The following is a 16982-nucleotide window of genomic DNA, read 5'->3' as shown; positions in this document are numbered from 1 at the left end:
ATATTGGTCTGTAGTTCTCTTTTTTGGCTGGGTCCCTGTCTGGTTTGGGTATCAAGGTGATGCTGGCTTCGTAGAATGAGTTTGGAAGCTTTCCTTCTATTTCTATTTTTTGGAATAGTTTGAGAAGAATGGGTATGAGCTCTGCTTTAAATGTCTGGTAAAATTCCCCTGGGAAGCCATCTGGCCCTGGGCTCTTATTTGTTGGGAGATTTTTGATAACGGATTCAATTTCTTCACTGATTATTGGTCTATTCATGCTTTCTATCTCTTCCAGTCTGAATTTTGGTAGTGCATGTGTATTTAGGAATTTGTCCACCTCTTCTGTGTTGTCCAGTTTGTTGGCATATAGTTTTTCATAGTAATCTCTGATGATTGCTTGTATTTCTAAGGGATTGGTTGTAATAGATCCTTCTTCATTCATGATTTTGTCTATCTGAGTGCTCTCTCTTTTTGTTTCTGTTTAACCCATTTTTGAGTAGTACTGCTTGTTTGCTCTTTTTGGTACATATATCCTCAATAAAAGATTGTCTTTTTATATCCCAAATAAGGCAAAAGTCAGTTTAATTGTATTTCACTATGGGCCCACAATTTGTCTCTAAGGGCAATAACAAAAAATTGTCACAGTAACCCACCTATTTGTCAGATTTGCCACCCAGTGCTCCCCATAGGAAGGGGTCACAGGTTGCAGGAAAATCCTTCAGTCTTCTCTGACTGAACTAAGTACAGTTCATATAATTGAGGACTCCTTCCTTCGGGCTGGAGTCAGGGTGGGTAATAACACTATTACTTAGGATCACATTTGATAGGGAATAGGGGCGTCTGGGTGGCTCAGTCGGTTAAGTATCTGGCTTTGGCTCAGGTCATGATCTCACGGTTTGTGGGTTTGAGCCCCACGTTGGTCTCTGGGCTGACAGCTAGCTCAGAGCCTGGAGCCTGCTTCAGATTCTGTATCTCCTCTCTCTCTACCCTCCCCTGCTCACGCTTTTCTCTCCGTCTCTCAAAAAAGCCCCACATGTGATAGGGAATAAAAGGAATGTGAAGCCCTTCAAATAGTCCCTGCTTCTTGATATATGGAAATTCTGTTTAATTGTAATCAAAAGAATTAGAGTACAGTACAGTCTAGGAGAGAAGTGTACCATTCCTAATTTCAGCAATTCTGACAACAGTGGGCTACTGCCTAGAAATTATGAAGTAATTCTTTTATTGGGATGTCCAGGGTTCTTTGTGATTTAGTGATGAAGTCTGTAATACAGAATAATGATGCATTCCATTGGAGAAAATGATAGTAGGATTTTGGCTGTGAAACAGAGAAGACAATGGCAGGTTTGACTTCAGCTTATTTACACAAAGGCATTTCCCAGAGTATATGAAGTATTCCTGGTGTCATGAATTTTGGGAGGTTTTATCTTTATATTTTTTCTTTATCATTTCTGGGTAGAATGGACTTGAAGAATCAAGTAATATTTCATGGTCATGTATACACATGATAAACATGTGCCCCATTTACAATATTCTCCATGCTAGTTGTGGCTACCTCTGAATGTGTGGATTTGGATGGAAGCTACACTTCCAGGGAAGAAAGATCACCTTTCCCCAGCTCTACCCAAAACACATAATTCAAGTAATTAGAAAGAAGAAAAGACCAGGACTATTGATGTCCATTTTCTTCTATTTGAATAGAGATTCTAAAGTTAACAGGTTTCATTCTCATATCTCTGAGTATTCCCCCCCAAACCTCCTGAACCTCCCTGAATGTTCGCTCCTATAGCATCATGAATTGTACTGGTTTTCCTTTGTGATCAGCATATATTGTGATTTATTTCTAATGCTGTCAAGTTATGCTTTTCTCTGTGTCCAGGAAAGGTAACTGTCCCTTCATCCTCTCCAAAAGAGGCACCAAAGCTGACAATCTGTGGGATTCCCCTCATTGAGTTTCTGGGTCTCTCACACTTTAGTGATAACCATCACCAGGGACCTTGTGCTTGATCAGGCCTGTGAAGGGACACCCACTATCTCTGCTCTCATCTTACTCTACCTCTTTCCATGTCGGTCTTGATCTGCTCCTCAAGATCCTCTGGAGACACATAAAAGTCCTCTTCTGGCACCGATGATTTGGGCCGGCAGCGTCCACAGCAGCAGTTGCAACAGCAGCATAGGCAGCAGCAGAAATAACAGCCAGTCAAGAGTCCAATGATGACAAACAGGGTCTAGGGGAAACAGAGACAAAGCAAAGTAGGGGTAAGGGTTGGTGGAATGTGGGAGAACACCAGAACTTAAGTGTGCATCCGTGTATCATCAGAGACCTGAAGATATTGCAGTTCACCCTGAGGACCACATATTCACCCTCATCCTTATTCCATGTAAGAACTAGCTTTTTAGTTGCTTTGGAAACAAATTCCTTATAAATTTTGCCTAACAAGTTCACGGGAAGTGACTTGTAGTCACAGTAATGAAGTGTGATATTTTCTTCTTTATTCATAAGCTATGGTGATCATTATTAAGAGTAGAGCAAACAAAACAACAGACAGACAACCTCTACAGGTCAAATGAGCTAACCAAGGGGATGGAATCATTCTCACCGAAAAAGAGCTATTGATAGCTCTTCCTCCCACCTCCTCATTTCTCTTACTTGCTAAGTCTTGTCAGAATCTTTTAAAAATCTCTTATATCCTCTCTCTTATCTCTCTCATGACTGGTAAGGACTTTAGAAAGATGTCCTTATCTCTGCCTGTAGCACATCAGTAACCTCTTAAGTAGCCTCCCTGCCTGCACTCTTGCCTCCTCTGCTACTCTCACATTGTTGTCGGAACTTACTGAAATAAATATATGTTCTCTTGAACCCATGCAGCAACTTTCCTGCCTCTCAGGAAAGGCTGTAACTGCTTTTTAATGATTATTTGGCTTCAAAGCTTTCCCTGAATTAGCTCAGCCCTTTTCCTGCCATACCTTCCATAGCTTTGCTCTCCCTGTGGATTCGTCTGCCCAGAGGGCCCCTTCCCATTCCTCAGCCATGTAACAAATGCCAACTCTGAGTTTAAGATTCTTCTCAAAGATCCTGTCTCTGACATCTTTCTGAATCCCCCTCACTCTAGAACAATTACTCCCTCCTTTGTGCCCCAGCTGTACACCATAGAAAATTATTCCATGGTTTTGTCGCTGTTGTTGACATGTTAGGACATTTATCTGTTTACAAGTCTGTCTCACATTAGACTGTGAGACTTTTGAAGGCTGTAACTATATAGTCAGTCATTTTTAATCCCTCCTACCTAAGGATTTAGTACCTGGCATGTGGGAGACAATAAAATACCTGCTGAATTAATGAATGTATAAAGTAATTAATAGATAGACAAACAATTTGTTCATTTTAGTGAACATCCAGAACCAGGATTTCCCCACAAGCGTATGAAAGATTTGTTTAATAAGTCTGCCATAGTTAAAGATGAAAAGAAACTCCCATCCCCAATTTAAGTTAAAATAAGCCAAATTTTTTAATTCAGCAAAATAATGATTGTAAGAAATGTTACTTGAAATAGAAAGTGTTTTGAATCAGAATGCAGATTTTATCTAAAAAGAGCAAAGACGATAAAGATCACCTTGTGTGTATATAGTTCTTGAGTAACTTAAGATAGAAATCTTTAATGTTGATGACACTCTCCTGACTCATTCCTGCTTCCTAGCCCAGGACTGCATCTCTCTGACTCTGGCCCATTATGGGGTGAAGCTACAGTGGCGTGGAGTGAGGGAGCTTTAGTCACACTCTCGAACGTATAATCTTTTTGCTGTGGATATTGTATATTTCCATAGACTTAAGAAAATTCCTCTGAAAACAAAACTGCAACACCGCCCTCCTCACCAGCTGCCTCCAAAACCTTTCTGTGTGGTATTCCTGAGCTATTGCCCCAAACAGCGCCTCCTTTCTTTATCTACGTTTGTCCTCTTTTTTCTTTACCGTGCAATTCCTGTATTTACACTTTGCTGAAAATTTCCTTTAATTCATATACTATTTTATTCTTTAATTAATCCAACTAGATTGGTTGCCTGCTACACAAATAACCTTGACTTATATACTCATGGTACTTAGCACACGGCTGAGCATAAGTCAGAGTCCACTATTTTTTTAAATTTATTTCTTTTAATGTTTGTTTATTTTTCAGAGAGAGAGTGCTAGCAGGGAAGGGACAGAGAGAGGACCCAAAGCAGGGTATGTGGTGACAGCAAAAAGCCCAAATTCATGAACCATGAGATCATGACCTGAGCTGAAGTTAGATACTTAACCGACTGAGCCTCCCAGGTGCCCCAGAGTCCAATATTTTTGAAATACATATTTCCAGTGATAGAATAAATCATTCATTTAATGCATACTTAATACATGATCACTCTGTGCCAGCCCACTCTAATGGCATGGTGCAATTAGGCTTTTGACATAAGCAGAAGAAGGTAGATTTTTTTGTAGTCTTATTTTTAAAGAGCCACATCAGGAATTATTTCATGTATCTCTTATACTGCTGGACAGCATCTGTTTGATCAATTTTGACAACTTCCTCAGAAAACAAATAGGTTTCATGCAGGACAGCCCTATATGCAACCAGGTGCTAGTGTGTAAATGATCTAGAATGCCAGATACACCTGCCCATGGAAAGAATGTCACACCTTGAGGTTAGGTTCCCATGCAAGCCCCCTAAACCCTACATTTTATATGACCATTCAGTCTATCATAAATGATATTGTCAGTATGTGTGCTCCCATTCCAAGGTCAGTGGGAACTTGTCTCTCTCCCAGGTCTTCAACAATAGAGAAAGGCAGTCTCAAGTAGGAATCCCAGTTATCTCTAAGAAAAGACATTTTGGAGACTGTAGAAGACAAGTGTGGCCTTAGGTTGTAGACTCTCCATGCTTGTGTACAAAAATATATTCTCTCTCTACCTGCATAATAAAACTCTCCAACTCAGAAAGATTTGTTTTAGTGGAAGAAAATGGCAATCAGATCCTACTGACCATGCAACCTCTCTTTTTGGAGATCTGCAGTTTTTAAAATAATGAACTATCTCTTATATGAATGTGAGTTCATATGATTTCACAAAATCTGTGAATTGCTCAAAAATATCCTGATGGATCATGTGTATGCTTCATATATAAATATGCTTTTATCAAAAGATAAGGATCTTAAAACTCATAAACAGGGGCACCTGGGTGGCTCAGTCAGTTAAGCATCCAACTTCAGCTCAGATGATGATCTCACAGTTCGTGCGTTCGAGCCCCATGTTGGGCTCTGTGCTACAGCTCAGAGCCTGGAGCCTGTTTTGATTCTGTGGCTCCTTCTCTCTCTGCCCCTCCCCTGCTCACTCTGTCTGTCTGTCTGTCTCTCTCAAAAATAAACATTTAAAAAATAAAATAAAAAATAAAACTCATAAATGCATAATCATCACTAGACATATACTAGGTATTCCTAGGAAACCACCCCAAATTTACTGTTAAAAGTGAATTCTGATTGTACTAAGTCCTTAAAAGTTTTGCTTTCTTGACCAAATATCCTTTTTCCCCTTTTCCCTCTACGTCTCTCCAACACCCCATTCAGTACTACTTAATTCTCCCTTACCGCCCCCCTCCTTTCCTTCTCCACTACTTCAGGTCAGGCTCCATGTGAGCCTATGACATAATTACCACACACTCTCCCAAGTACTGTGTTTGCTCATGTAGCCTATGCTATAGATAGTAAAGTACATGGCTAAATTTGTCCTATAATAACTTACTAAGCAGTTGTCACACTAATAAATTGTTTTTGTTTTTGAGCAATGAGTCAGTTCTTAGTTAGTCATGGGGTAAGGGGGGCCAGTCAGAAGTAACCTGAAGCTCCAAATTCACTTATAATTAATGTCTAGAGGTATTTTAAGTCGTGCTGTATTTTATAATTATTTAATGAGCTAAAGCAAAAGATGATCCTCAAATAATACCTTTTGATTAAAGTGATAATCTTTTTATTTATGAGTTTAATAATATTACTATATTATTAAGCTTAGGTTTTCTCTGAGATAGAGTCTAAGTGAGTGAATAGTATCATGGTTTTTCTAGGAAGTTGTTTTTAAAGAAAAAATTGATTAACCTTTGCCCACCAGCTCGACAGCATGAAGTACGTATTAACATTTTCATCTCCAAATTGCTCAGCCACATAGAGCCCCAGTGAGCCATACTTGTCATAAATGTTTCTCTTCGACATGTCAGTAAGTATTGTGTGGGCGTTGTTGATTTCTTTAAATTTTTCAGCAGCAGTGGGATCATCTGGATTCTTGTCTGGATGATGTTTCAGGGCCAGTTTTCTTTTAAAATAAAAAAGAAAGCATTATTTGACAAGAATTACAATGACATTTTATGACAGGCACTATTCATTTGTACATTGTTTTCACATGCAATTACTGTGAAATGGTAAGTTTCACAAAAATGTTGATGTTACTAAGCAAGTTTGCATTAGATGTTGTCTCTTGTTTCCGTGTGCAGGCACAGTAGTAGTTTTTTTTCCTCACATCCTCAAATGGATTCTCAATAGGTGCATAGTTGTTGAGTCTGAGCCATTTTGCTGTTGGCAAATATGTGAAGTTTATTTCCACCTTGCAGCTGGTCAGTGGCCCACCTCAAAATGCGGAGGCCTTTAAGAGTTTGAGCAAGTGGGTCACCAAAATTCCATTTAGAACTAGAACAAGTTTCTGGAATCAACGAAACTTCACACTACATATTCTATAAGTTAAATTAAAAATTGTCAAAAAAATCTGATTCATACTCCCTTGAATAAAATTGTGACCTTTCTCACAAATCTTTCAAAAATCCTTCCTTACTCCTTTTTGTTTTTATGAACAGATACTATGACTTCCCTTGTTTTCAAATGCATATTTGACTCCTTTTCTTTTTTTTGTTTATTTATTTTGAGAGAGAAAGAGTGAGCAAGCAGGGGAGCAGGAGACAGAGGATCCAAAGCACGTTCTGTGCTGTCAGCGCAGAGCCCAACATGGGGCTAGATCACATGAGCCATGAGGTCATGACCTGAACTGAAATGAAAAGTCAAATGCTTAACCAACTGAGCCATCCAGGCACCCCTATTTGACTTGTTTTAAAATAGGTCATTCCACTTCAAATAATCCATGGAAATTTAGTCTTTGTGGATCATAAATCAGTTCCTGAAAAGTATATGTATGTGTTGTGTTGCAGTGGTGTGTGTGTGTGTGTGTGTGTGAGAGAGAGAGAGAGAGAGAGAGAGAGAGAGATTTGAGGATAATTTATTCTTCAGTTATACTCAAGTATTAAAAAACCTGTACCATGAATGTGAGAACTGAGCTATAATAGTCAGGGTCTGGCTGGTGGCCATCTCCTTCACTTCCCTTTGCAGACAGATTTAAATAATGATTAAAACTGTGTCAAAATTGAGTCTGTAGTAATTTTTCCACTACAAAGTCAACAAATTTTATGACTCTGTTCTGGAAATTTTATATGACTTGTTCTCTCTACTGTGCTCATCATAGCTATATGTACATATATACCTTAAACTTTTATTTGGGTTTAGATAAAAATGTTTCATTTTAATGCAATAATAAAAAGGCCATAGTAGAATAGAAAAGTAAATCCTACTTTAAGTCAGTTTACACAATAAGCTGGAAAAAAAAGTCACACCTATTTAGGAATTAAAATATTGCTGGTTAGGAAGTAGGTGATAAAGCAGCTTAGCATCAGTACCAAAATACTTAAAAGTATGGTGTAAAAGCCATTTCAACTCTGAACTCAGAATAAACAAAAAGACTAAAACAATGATAGTTCATTTTAAATTTCTTTAAAACATATTCATGCTTTTTGAGAGATGTTTGGGGTATCTATGTTTTTTTATGTGCAGAATTCATAATGAAATCTTGTGCTAATAGAATAAAATGCCTATTTCGTTATTTAAAAGATCTTTTATAATGTTTAATATATACCAGCACTATATTAAGCATGTTACAAATATTAATTCATTAAATATTTATCACAACTCTATGAAATAGGTATTATAATGATCCCATTTTACAGGTGAGGAAATGTAGCCACCTGAAAGCTAAGTAACTTGCCCAGTATCACACAGCAAATAATTAGAGCCAGACTTTGAACACAGGCAATTTGACTTCCAGCACATGCTCTTAACCACCCTAAGGCTGCCTTTCCTATATTTTTAAATGTAAAAAGTAAGGCACACGATGTTAGTAAGCCTTTGTAAGGACTTTGGCTTTTGTTCTTTTAAGGTGACGTGGGAAGCCATTGGGGTTTTTTGAGAAAACAGAATGGTATGATGACTTTAGTTTTAGAAGGATTACTGACTCTTGGAGAGGACAAAGACCAAAGCAGGGAGACTCTTAGGAAATGTTCATGGTGGTTCTAATCAGTCTGATCAGTGTGGTGGTGAAGGATATAATGAGGAGTGGTTGGATTCTGGATGTATTTTGAGGGCTAGCCGATAAATTGGATGTAGGATTCAAAATAGAGAAATGAGCAATGGAACCAGAGTTTTGGCCTGAGCAAATAGAAGTTTGTATTTAATATGTAATGAGTTGGCAAGAGGTTTTTTTTCTTTTTTCTTTTTGGCAGTAAGGAATGGTTTGTTAGTTTGTATCTTAGACACCTTTGAGATGCCTATTAGATTTCTAAGTGGAGATGGAGGTAAGAGAGAAGATATATGAACCCAGAGTTTTCACAAGAATTACTTTGGTGACCTTGACACACACACACACACAAACACACACACACACAGAAAATGGTATATATGTCTATATAAGGAAAAATAAAGCAGAAAAATAAGTAGAAAAGAAGGAGGAAAATGGAAGAGTTATGACCACAATTAACAGTGCTTATAGCTGCACACTGGGATTATAGGTGATTATTTTGTTTTTGCTTGTTACAAAAAATATACATATTGTTTTGTGTAGTTTCCTTCATTTTTTATTTTTTATTAAAAAATTTTTATATGTTTATTTTTTGAGAGAGAGTGGGACAGAGCATGAGCAGGGAGGGTCATAGAGAGAAGAAGACACAGAATCTGAAGCAGGCTCCAGGCTCTGAGCAAGCATTCAGCACAGAGCCCGATGCAGAGCTCGAACTCACCAACCATGAGATCATGACCTGAGCCAAAGTCAGACACTTAACCAACTAAGCCACTTAGGCACCCCCTTCCATAAGCATTTTTAAGGTCCAGTTACAAATGTTGTTCTCTTTTAATAGCTGAAAGTTTAGAATTTTTTCTCTTAAATGACATACTGACAAATTAGAAGGGGTAAAAAGGGAAGAAAGAAGTCCTCTAAGTTCGATGATACAATGATCATCATCAAACATCAGTTGATTCTTTAAACACATTAATTTTAATGACATGATATTTCTGGAATTCTCACACTGTGCTCTGGAATACACTTGCAGCATTTCCCCCTACTAGTTCAAGAAATCATATTCAGGCCAATCAAATACAAGAGCTATTACTTCTGCCTTGAAAAAAGAAACCCCTGCAAAGTGCCTCTTTGCATACATTTCCTTCTTTTTAGGTTTCAGTTGTAGACTGATAATACACTGCCCAAGATTTAGTCAGAGAAGCCTAGCTTCCTGTCATATTTTAAGCTGTTCAGATCTTTGTCAGCTCACAAGGGCAGATGCACTCAGCAATTTATCACACTCCTCTAACAATAGCGTTGGCACATTCAGAGGGCTGGAGCATCTCCATTTGTAACAAATCCAATTCCTGGTCGTCAGCAGCATTTTGACTCCTCTTGGCAGATACTCTTGGCTCTGAGGAATCCTTGGGAAATATGGTGAGCAGAGGCAGCTGCCAAAATTACACAACTGCTCAGGAAGTAATTGGTCAATGACCCACACTTAGGAATTGCCTATAGAGCAAGGAAGCATGTATGGAATTAAGGTGAAAGGAAGTGCTTGGAGGACATTTAAATATAAAATCTACCTAATTCATTTTAAAGATCTTTCTTGTAATTTCTCATTTTAAGCTTATAAAGTGACAGAATTCTCCACCAGAACGTGTACTTTTTATTTTAAATCTCTTTATACTCTTAGTCACCTAATTAATTTGGTATGGCTATAACTAATGTGAGAAGCAGTGTCAGTGACTCTCACTTCCACGTCAAAATCCAATGACAACGGTAAACTGAAATGCATAGTGAATTCGATGAGTGGCAGAGAAGATAAATGTGGAGTTTATGGTTGTAATTACTTAAGGCCCCTATTTTGAAACAATAACGTACTTCTAAGAATTACACTGTTCTGCCCAGTTCTCTTCCTCTTTACATCTAACACTCAGATCAGATCTACCTACTATTCTTTACCAGTCTCTACGTCATCTAAGACCTGATTCTGACCATGTGCCCAGCTCTAGCCGGATCTATCACCATGGGGTTGAAATGTTAGAGGAGACCTTGTTTGGGAAGGGTGGCATCTGACCTTTAGGGAACTAAGTTCCATCCTGGCATGGCTGTGTCTATAAATTACCTTTCCCTACTCAACACATTTTCAGCTGCTTTCTCCAATTACCTCCTGTTGTTTCCTATTTCAAAATTTCTCCCTTTTCTGGGAACTTGTTAGTTTCTTTATGGAATCTTTTGATGAACAGAAATTCTTAATTTTAATTTAGTTGAATTGATCAATTTTAGTCTGAATTCAGAAAGACATTTTCCTATAAATTCTACAACTCTACAATATAGATTTGCTTTTCACATGGAAGTCAGGGATTGACTGGTAGTTGATTTTTTAATGTGATAGAAGGTAGGTGTCCAATCTCATCTTTAAAATGTCATTATCCAACTGTTTCAACACCATTAATTTAAAAAAAAAATCCTTTCCTTGTATTTCTAGGTTGTCTGTTCAGCTCCATTGGTCTGTTTGGCTATTTTGGGACAATAATAGTTTGAAATATGATACTTTAAAGTGTGTCTTAGTATCTCAAAGAACAAGTTCTTCTGTATTGTTTTCTGTGGCTATTCTGCAGCCTCTGCATTCCACATAAATTTTACAATTAGCTTGTTAATTTACACATACATACACACACAATATTGGGATTTTTGTTGTAATTGCATTAGCTGTATAGACTAATTTAAAGATTGACACTGTGTCTACTTACTTAGACCTTTTAAATGATTCTCAAAGTTTTATAATTACCATTTAGGTTTTGCATATATTTTATTAGATTTATTCCTGGGAGCTTATATTTTGTGTGTGTGGTTTTGACATTTCAAAAATTTTTCTTAATTCATTGCAGATAAATAAGAGATTTTTATAGATTGATGTTCCTAAGTTTATTTATTAATTTTAATAAATTACAGATTCTTTTGCATTTCCTGCATACAATCATGTAACCTATAAAAATTGTTTCTCTCCTTTCCAGTCCTTATATCATTTACATTTTCTTCTTATTTTGGCTAAGACCTTGAGTATGATGTCAGATAAAAGTAGTTATAGCAGGAGTGCCTGAGTGGCTCAGTTGGTTAAGCATCCAGCTTCAGCTCAGCTCATGATCTCGCAGCTCATGGGTTAAGCTGCACATTGGTCTCTGTGCTGTCAGCTCAGAGCCTGGAGCCTGCTTTAGATTCTGTGTCTCCCTGTCTCTCTCTGACTCTCCTCTGTTTGCCCTCTCTCTCTCTCTCTCTCTCAAAAATAAACATTAAAATAAATAAATAAAAAATAAAAGTAATTATAGGTGCCATCTTTCTCTTTTACTAATTTGGTTATAGTGAATGGATGTTGGATTTTATCAAATGCTTTTTCTGCATATGTTGAAAAGGCCTATTCTTTTCTTTTTCAATCTGTTAATGTGATTGATTGATTTTCTAACGTTAAATGAAGTTTGTATTCTTGGATAAACTCAATTTGGTCATTTTGTATTATTTATTATTTATTGTGGAACTCAGTTTTCTAATACATACATCTAATTCTATAAATTTCCTTCTAAGTACTACTTCAGCGGCATTCCCCAAATTTTAATATATAACAATTCAGTTCTAGATATTTTCTAATTTTCATTGTGGTTTATTTTACCCATGAGTTAGTTTAAATTGTGCCTCCCAATTGTCAAACATACGGGAATTTTCTTGTTATCTTTTTTATCTTGTTCTGTAGCATGATTGTACTGCAGTGAGAAAACATATTTTATTTGAATTAAATCCTTCAAAATTTGAGGGTTGCTTTACATCTCTTTATTTGTTCAACTTTTATAAATGTCCCATGTGTGCTTTAAAGAATATATATTCCATATCTGTTGAGTGTTTTGTTCTTGTATAAGAGCATTAGATTTATTCACTAATTTTTTTTGTTCAAATCTTCTATATTCCTAACTATTTTACTGTTCTGTCAAACAGAGTATGTTTCCCTTTATGGCTGCAGGTTTGCTTATTTCTCCTTATAGTTGTCACAGTTGTAATTTAGGCCATGGTTTTTAAAGCATACAAATTAACAACTAGTATACATTCCTGGTGAATTGAACTTTTATCATTTGAAATATGCTTCTTTATCTTGAGTAATCATTTTGTCATTATTTTGATATGAATAAGGCAACACCAACTTTCTCTGAGTAGGCATCTACCTATAATATATTTTTCTCTATTTTTATTTTCACACTGTCTGTATTCTTATATATTAATGTTCTATGAATACCATATTGTTTTGGTTGTTTTATTCACAATGACAATCTTTTTCTTCTAATTAAAGCATTTAGTCTATGTTTATTTTTAATATACTTATTGATATAGTTCAGGTTAAGTCTACTATATCATTGTTTTTTGTCCCATCTAAAAATATTTTTTCCTTCTTTTTGCTATCTTTTGGATTGATTCTTTATAATTTTTCTACTTTTTTCCACTGTTGCTTTTGGAAATTACACATTTTTAAAATTCCTTTTGGGATCTTCCTAGAGATTACAAAATCCTCACCAAAGTCCAATATCAAGATACTTTTGTCTTCCTCCAAGACAATAAAAAATTTTAGAACATGAACTCTATTACTTTCCTTCTAACTTAAGTGTTGTTGGTAGCATGTACTTTAATTCTCTAAGTCTCTTAGTCCCTCAAGAATAGCTATTTGATACAATTATTATTTAATAATCTTTTTCACAATTAGTGTTTGTGTTAATTTACTCACATATTTTCAAATTATGTTGTCATTGATTATATCTTACATCTCTGACCATCCATCTGAAATTATTTTTCTCCTGCATATGAATACCCTTTAGTATATCTGTTAGTACAGATCTGCTGATAATTAATTAATGGTTTTCGTTTAATTTAAAAATGTCTTTATTCCATCACCTGATGAGTGGATCAAGAAGATGTGATACATATATATATATATATATATATATATATACACAATGGAGTATTACATGGCAATGTGAAAGAATGAAATATGGCCATTTGTAGGAAATGGATGGACCTCAAGGGTGTCATGCTAAGCGAAATAAGTCAGGCGGAGAAGGACAGATACCATATGTTTGCACTCATAGGTCTAACAGGAGAACAGGAGAAACCTAATGGAGGACCAGGGGGAGGGGAAGAGGGAAAAAGAGTTGGGGAGAGAGAGGGACGCAAAACTTGGGAGACTATTGAATACTGAAAATGAACTGAGGGTTGAAGGGGGAGGGGGAAAAGAGGTGGTGGTGATGGAGGAGGGCACTTGTGAGAAAGACCACTGGGTGTTGTATGGAAACTAATTTGACAATAAACTACTTAAAAAATGTCTTTATTTCACTTTCATATTTGAAAGGTATTTTCCTTGGATATAAAATTGTAGGTTATCACTTATTTTCTTTTTCACACTAAAGATCTCAGACCACTGTCTTCTGGATTCTATTATTTCTGTTGAAAAATCTGTTGTTAAGTCAAATTGTTGTTCTTTGAAGATAGTTTATATTTTTTTTCTGGTTGCTATCAAGGTTTTACATCATTTTTCAGCAGTTTTAGTATGATAGTCTTTGATATAGTTTTCTTTCTATTCTGCGTGGCTTTTATTGGGCTTCTGGAATAAATGGATTGATATTGCTCATGAACCTGGAAAATTCACCTCCATTATTTTCAAATAAGTTTCCTCTCATTCTCTTTCTACTCTCCTTTTCAGACTCCAGACACATTAATCTAAGACCTTCTTAATGGATCTTTTCTGTATTTTATCTTCTTGCATTGTTTCCTGTCCTTTTGTAATTCTTTCTTGCTATTTCTTTCTGGCCTATCTCCCAGTCAGCTCTCTAACCTGTTAAACACTGCCTTTAAGTTCTTGATTTTGGTTGCTGTATTTTTTAGCTATAAAATTTATGTTTTCATTTAAAAAATCTGAAGTGTCCCTTTCCAGTTTTCTTTGAAAATCCTCAAACTTGTATTTTATTTCGTGATCTGAAATAGTTTTTAAATCTCTATTGGGTAATTCTAATACCTGAGGTTGCCTGTGGTTTTGTGTCTATTATCTCATTTCTGTTGATTCTTATTCATATTATCTTGACTTCTGTGCTTACAACTGTGTGCCAAATATTGTATTTTTAAAACTTTACAAGAGTATTATTTATAGGAAAATTGTAAAAGAATAAATCGTAAGAGTTCTTATCATAAGCAGAAGTTTTTTCTCTTCTTTTGTATCTATATGAAACGATGGGTGTCATTTCACAATATATGTAAATCAGATCATCATGTTATATACCTTAAACTTACACAATAATGTATGTCAGTTATTTCCCATAAAACTGGAAAATTTTTTGAAGAAATTATACTGCCAAGAAAATGTTGTCTTATACCAGAGAGCACTTTTATTTCCTATTTTCAGATGTCTGGAGGCACTTACAAAACTGAGGTCATCAGTTGGTCCGAGGGTTGTGGGTTATCATTAAGCTGATTGACAAAACTGAGGTCATCATAATCTAATATTACAGATTGAGATTTTTTCAGTCACCTAGATGGCTTCAATTTCAGTAATAATCCATACGAGACTGGTGTTTTCCATGATCTATTTATGAGTGATGGGTTATAGTGAAATTTAATAGTGTAAAACAATAAAAAATTTATTAATTTACCTGCATTGTTGTAAGTAGGCAGAAATTGGTGGGGACACATCCTGTTTGCTTTGGCTAGGACTGCTCAGTTAGACCTGAAGGATTTGCTTCCAAGATGGCATCAGTGACTTGCTGTAAGTTGGCACTAGTTATGGGGGAGAGCTCAGCTAGGGCTGTTGGCTGGGAACTCTGTTCTTCATGGGGCTTCTCCACATGGCTAGGTGAGGAGCCCCAAAGTATGATAATTTGAGGATAGCCATATTTCTTAAGAGGTAGCTAACTTAAACAATTGCAAAAGCAGAGACTGCTAGACCTTTTTAGGATTTATGTACACCATCACTTATGCCACTATTAGGTCAGAGAACCAGTCGAGATTCAAGAGGATTATACAAGGATATGAATACCAGGAAATATGGTTTACAGAGGACCACAGAAGTAATAGTGAATCATAGATGATTTACTTCCATCTTGGCCTTCGTCCTGGGGTGCAGCACTTCAGAGTATAATAGAATTGCAAGACTCCCATTCTTGTTGGCGAGGGTCTCAGATTTTTCTCCTTTCTCTGTAGAGTCCTGCTCAGCCTCTCAGCTTCTCTTCTTCCTTATCATGACCAAGTCAGCAGTAATTCTTTAATCTCCAGTGCTTTTCAGATGAATATATAAAAATATAATATTTATCTAGTTTTTCTAGTTTCTTTCAGTGGAAGGGAAAGCTGACCCAAATTACCTAGTCAATGATAACCAGAAACTCCTGATTATCTTCTTTGTCTCCATTCTCCTCTTTCAGGTATAGCTGACCCTTTGAACAATACAGGGGTTGAGGTGCCAACCTGCCACAGAGTCAAAAATCCCTGTATGACCTTTGACTCCTCCAAAACTTAACTACTAATAGTCTTACTGATAAAGTAGTCAATTAACTTATATACTATATTCTCACAATAAAGTAAGCTAGAGAGAGAAAATATTAAGTAACTTATAAGGAAGAGAAAGTACATTTACATTACTGTGCTGTATTTAACTTTTAAAAATCCACATAAAAGTAGACCAGCACAGTTCAAATCAATGTTGTTCAAAGGTCAACTCTATATGTTAATTCTACCAAAGGCTTTATACCACTGTTATATAAATGGCCCATTGTTTGTTTCTTTACTGCAAGCTGAGACCCATTAGCTCAAAAGCCCACCAATGCAAAACTCAAATTTATACACATTTAATTATTTTTAAAATAGCCCAGAAGCAGATTATCAGCCATTTGGAGCCTACCTACTTTATAGACCTGCAAGACCTCATTCCATATGTGCTTAAGAATCCAACCTGCTGTGGCCCTCTGGAGCTGTCTGGCTCAGAGACTTCCCGCTATGCTCCTGAGTGACATCACTTAGACATGTAACCCCCCTTGCCACCACCTCCACCTTCCCTTCTCACTGAGTTCCCTTGCCCTCCTCCCCTTCGGTGGGTGGCTTCCTAGCTGTAAGCCTCTGGATAGTTTCATGCTGCGAGCATCTTCCCCTTTCAAGCAATAAAGTCCCCCCAATAAAGCTTGTTGTGGGTTACTGCCTCGTATGGTCATATCTTTTACCTTGGTCAGCCTCCAAATCCCTTGAACCCTTTACAACCACTTCATGCGTTTGAACCTGGTACATTTTCCCTCCCCTCAAGAAACTTAATACAATCTGCTGCTGAAAGACAGATAGAACAAGAATGTTACTGGAGCTTAAGGAAGAGGAGCCACTGGGTGCGGATAAGCTCAGAGTCCTGCAAAAGGGACAGAATAGCAAATTTGGGGCACCATTTGGCTTCAAATTGCAAATAATGATGCCAGCACTACCCTTGCCATGTAATTATTTCCGAAACACCTGCTGCTGTAGTATATGATTCAAGTATTTTGACCACCAAGGCACCCAGGGCCCTCCGAAGGCCACATTACACAGTCCTATGATTTCACATTTGCAG

At 36.7% G+C, this 16982-nt stretch overlaps 1 protein-coding gene across 5 annotated transcripts in view; it reads right to left on the bottom strand.

Annotated features, from left to right (window-relative positions):
• DNAJC5B (DnaJ heat shock protein family (Hsp40) member C5 beta) overlaps nt 1-16982 on the bottom strand; it is a 98628-nt gene that overhangs the window by 24372 nt on the left and 57274 nt on the right. For 3 of the 5 annotated variants that reach the window (XR_003903446.1, XR_003903445.1, XM_029924003.1), the window contains exons 4-5: nt 6100-6313; nt 2036-2207 (exon numbers count right to left, since the gene is read on the bottom strand). Coding sequence is in view for 3 of the 5 variants with exons in the window: in XM_029924003.1 (XP_029779863.1) it covers nt 2036-2207; nt 6100-6313 (386 nt within the window). In the remaining 2 variants the exon portion in view is untranslated. Of the gene's footprint in view, nt 1-1184; nt 1298-2035; nt 2208-6099; nt 6314-15491; nt 15631-16982 lie in introns of those variants that run through there. The other 2 variants (XM_029924005.1, XM_029924004.1) reach the window with 2 other exon arrangements.

This window comes from Suricata suricatta, chromosome 15 (assembly GCF_006229205.1).
Source record: "Suricata suricatta isolate VVHF042 chromosome 15, meerkat_22Aug2017_6uvM2_HiC, whole genome shotgun sequence".
In the NCBI taxonomy this organism is placed as follows: domain Eukaryota; kingdom Metazoa; phylum Chordata; class Mammalia; order Carnivora; family Herpestidae; genus Suricata; species Suricata suricatta.
Note: the sequence above shows the minus strand (reverse complement) of the source record. Positions and strands in the feature narration are given on the sequence as shown.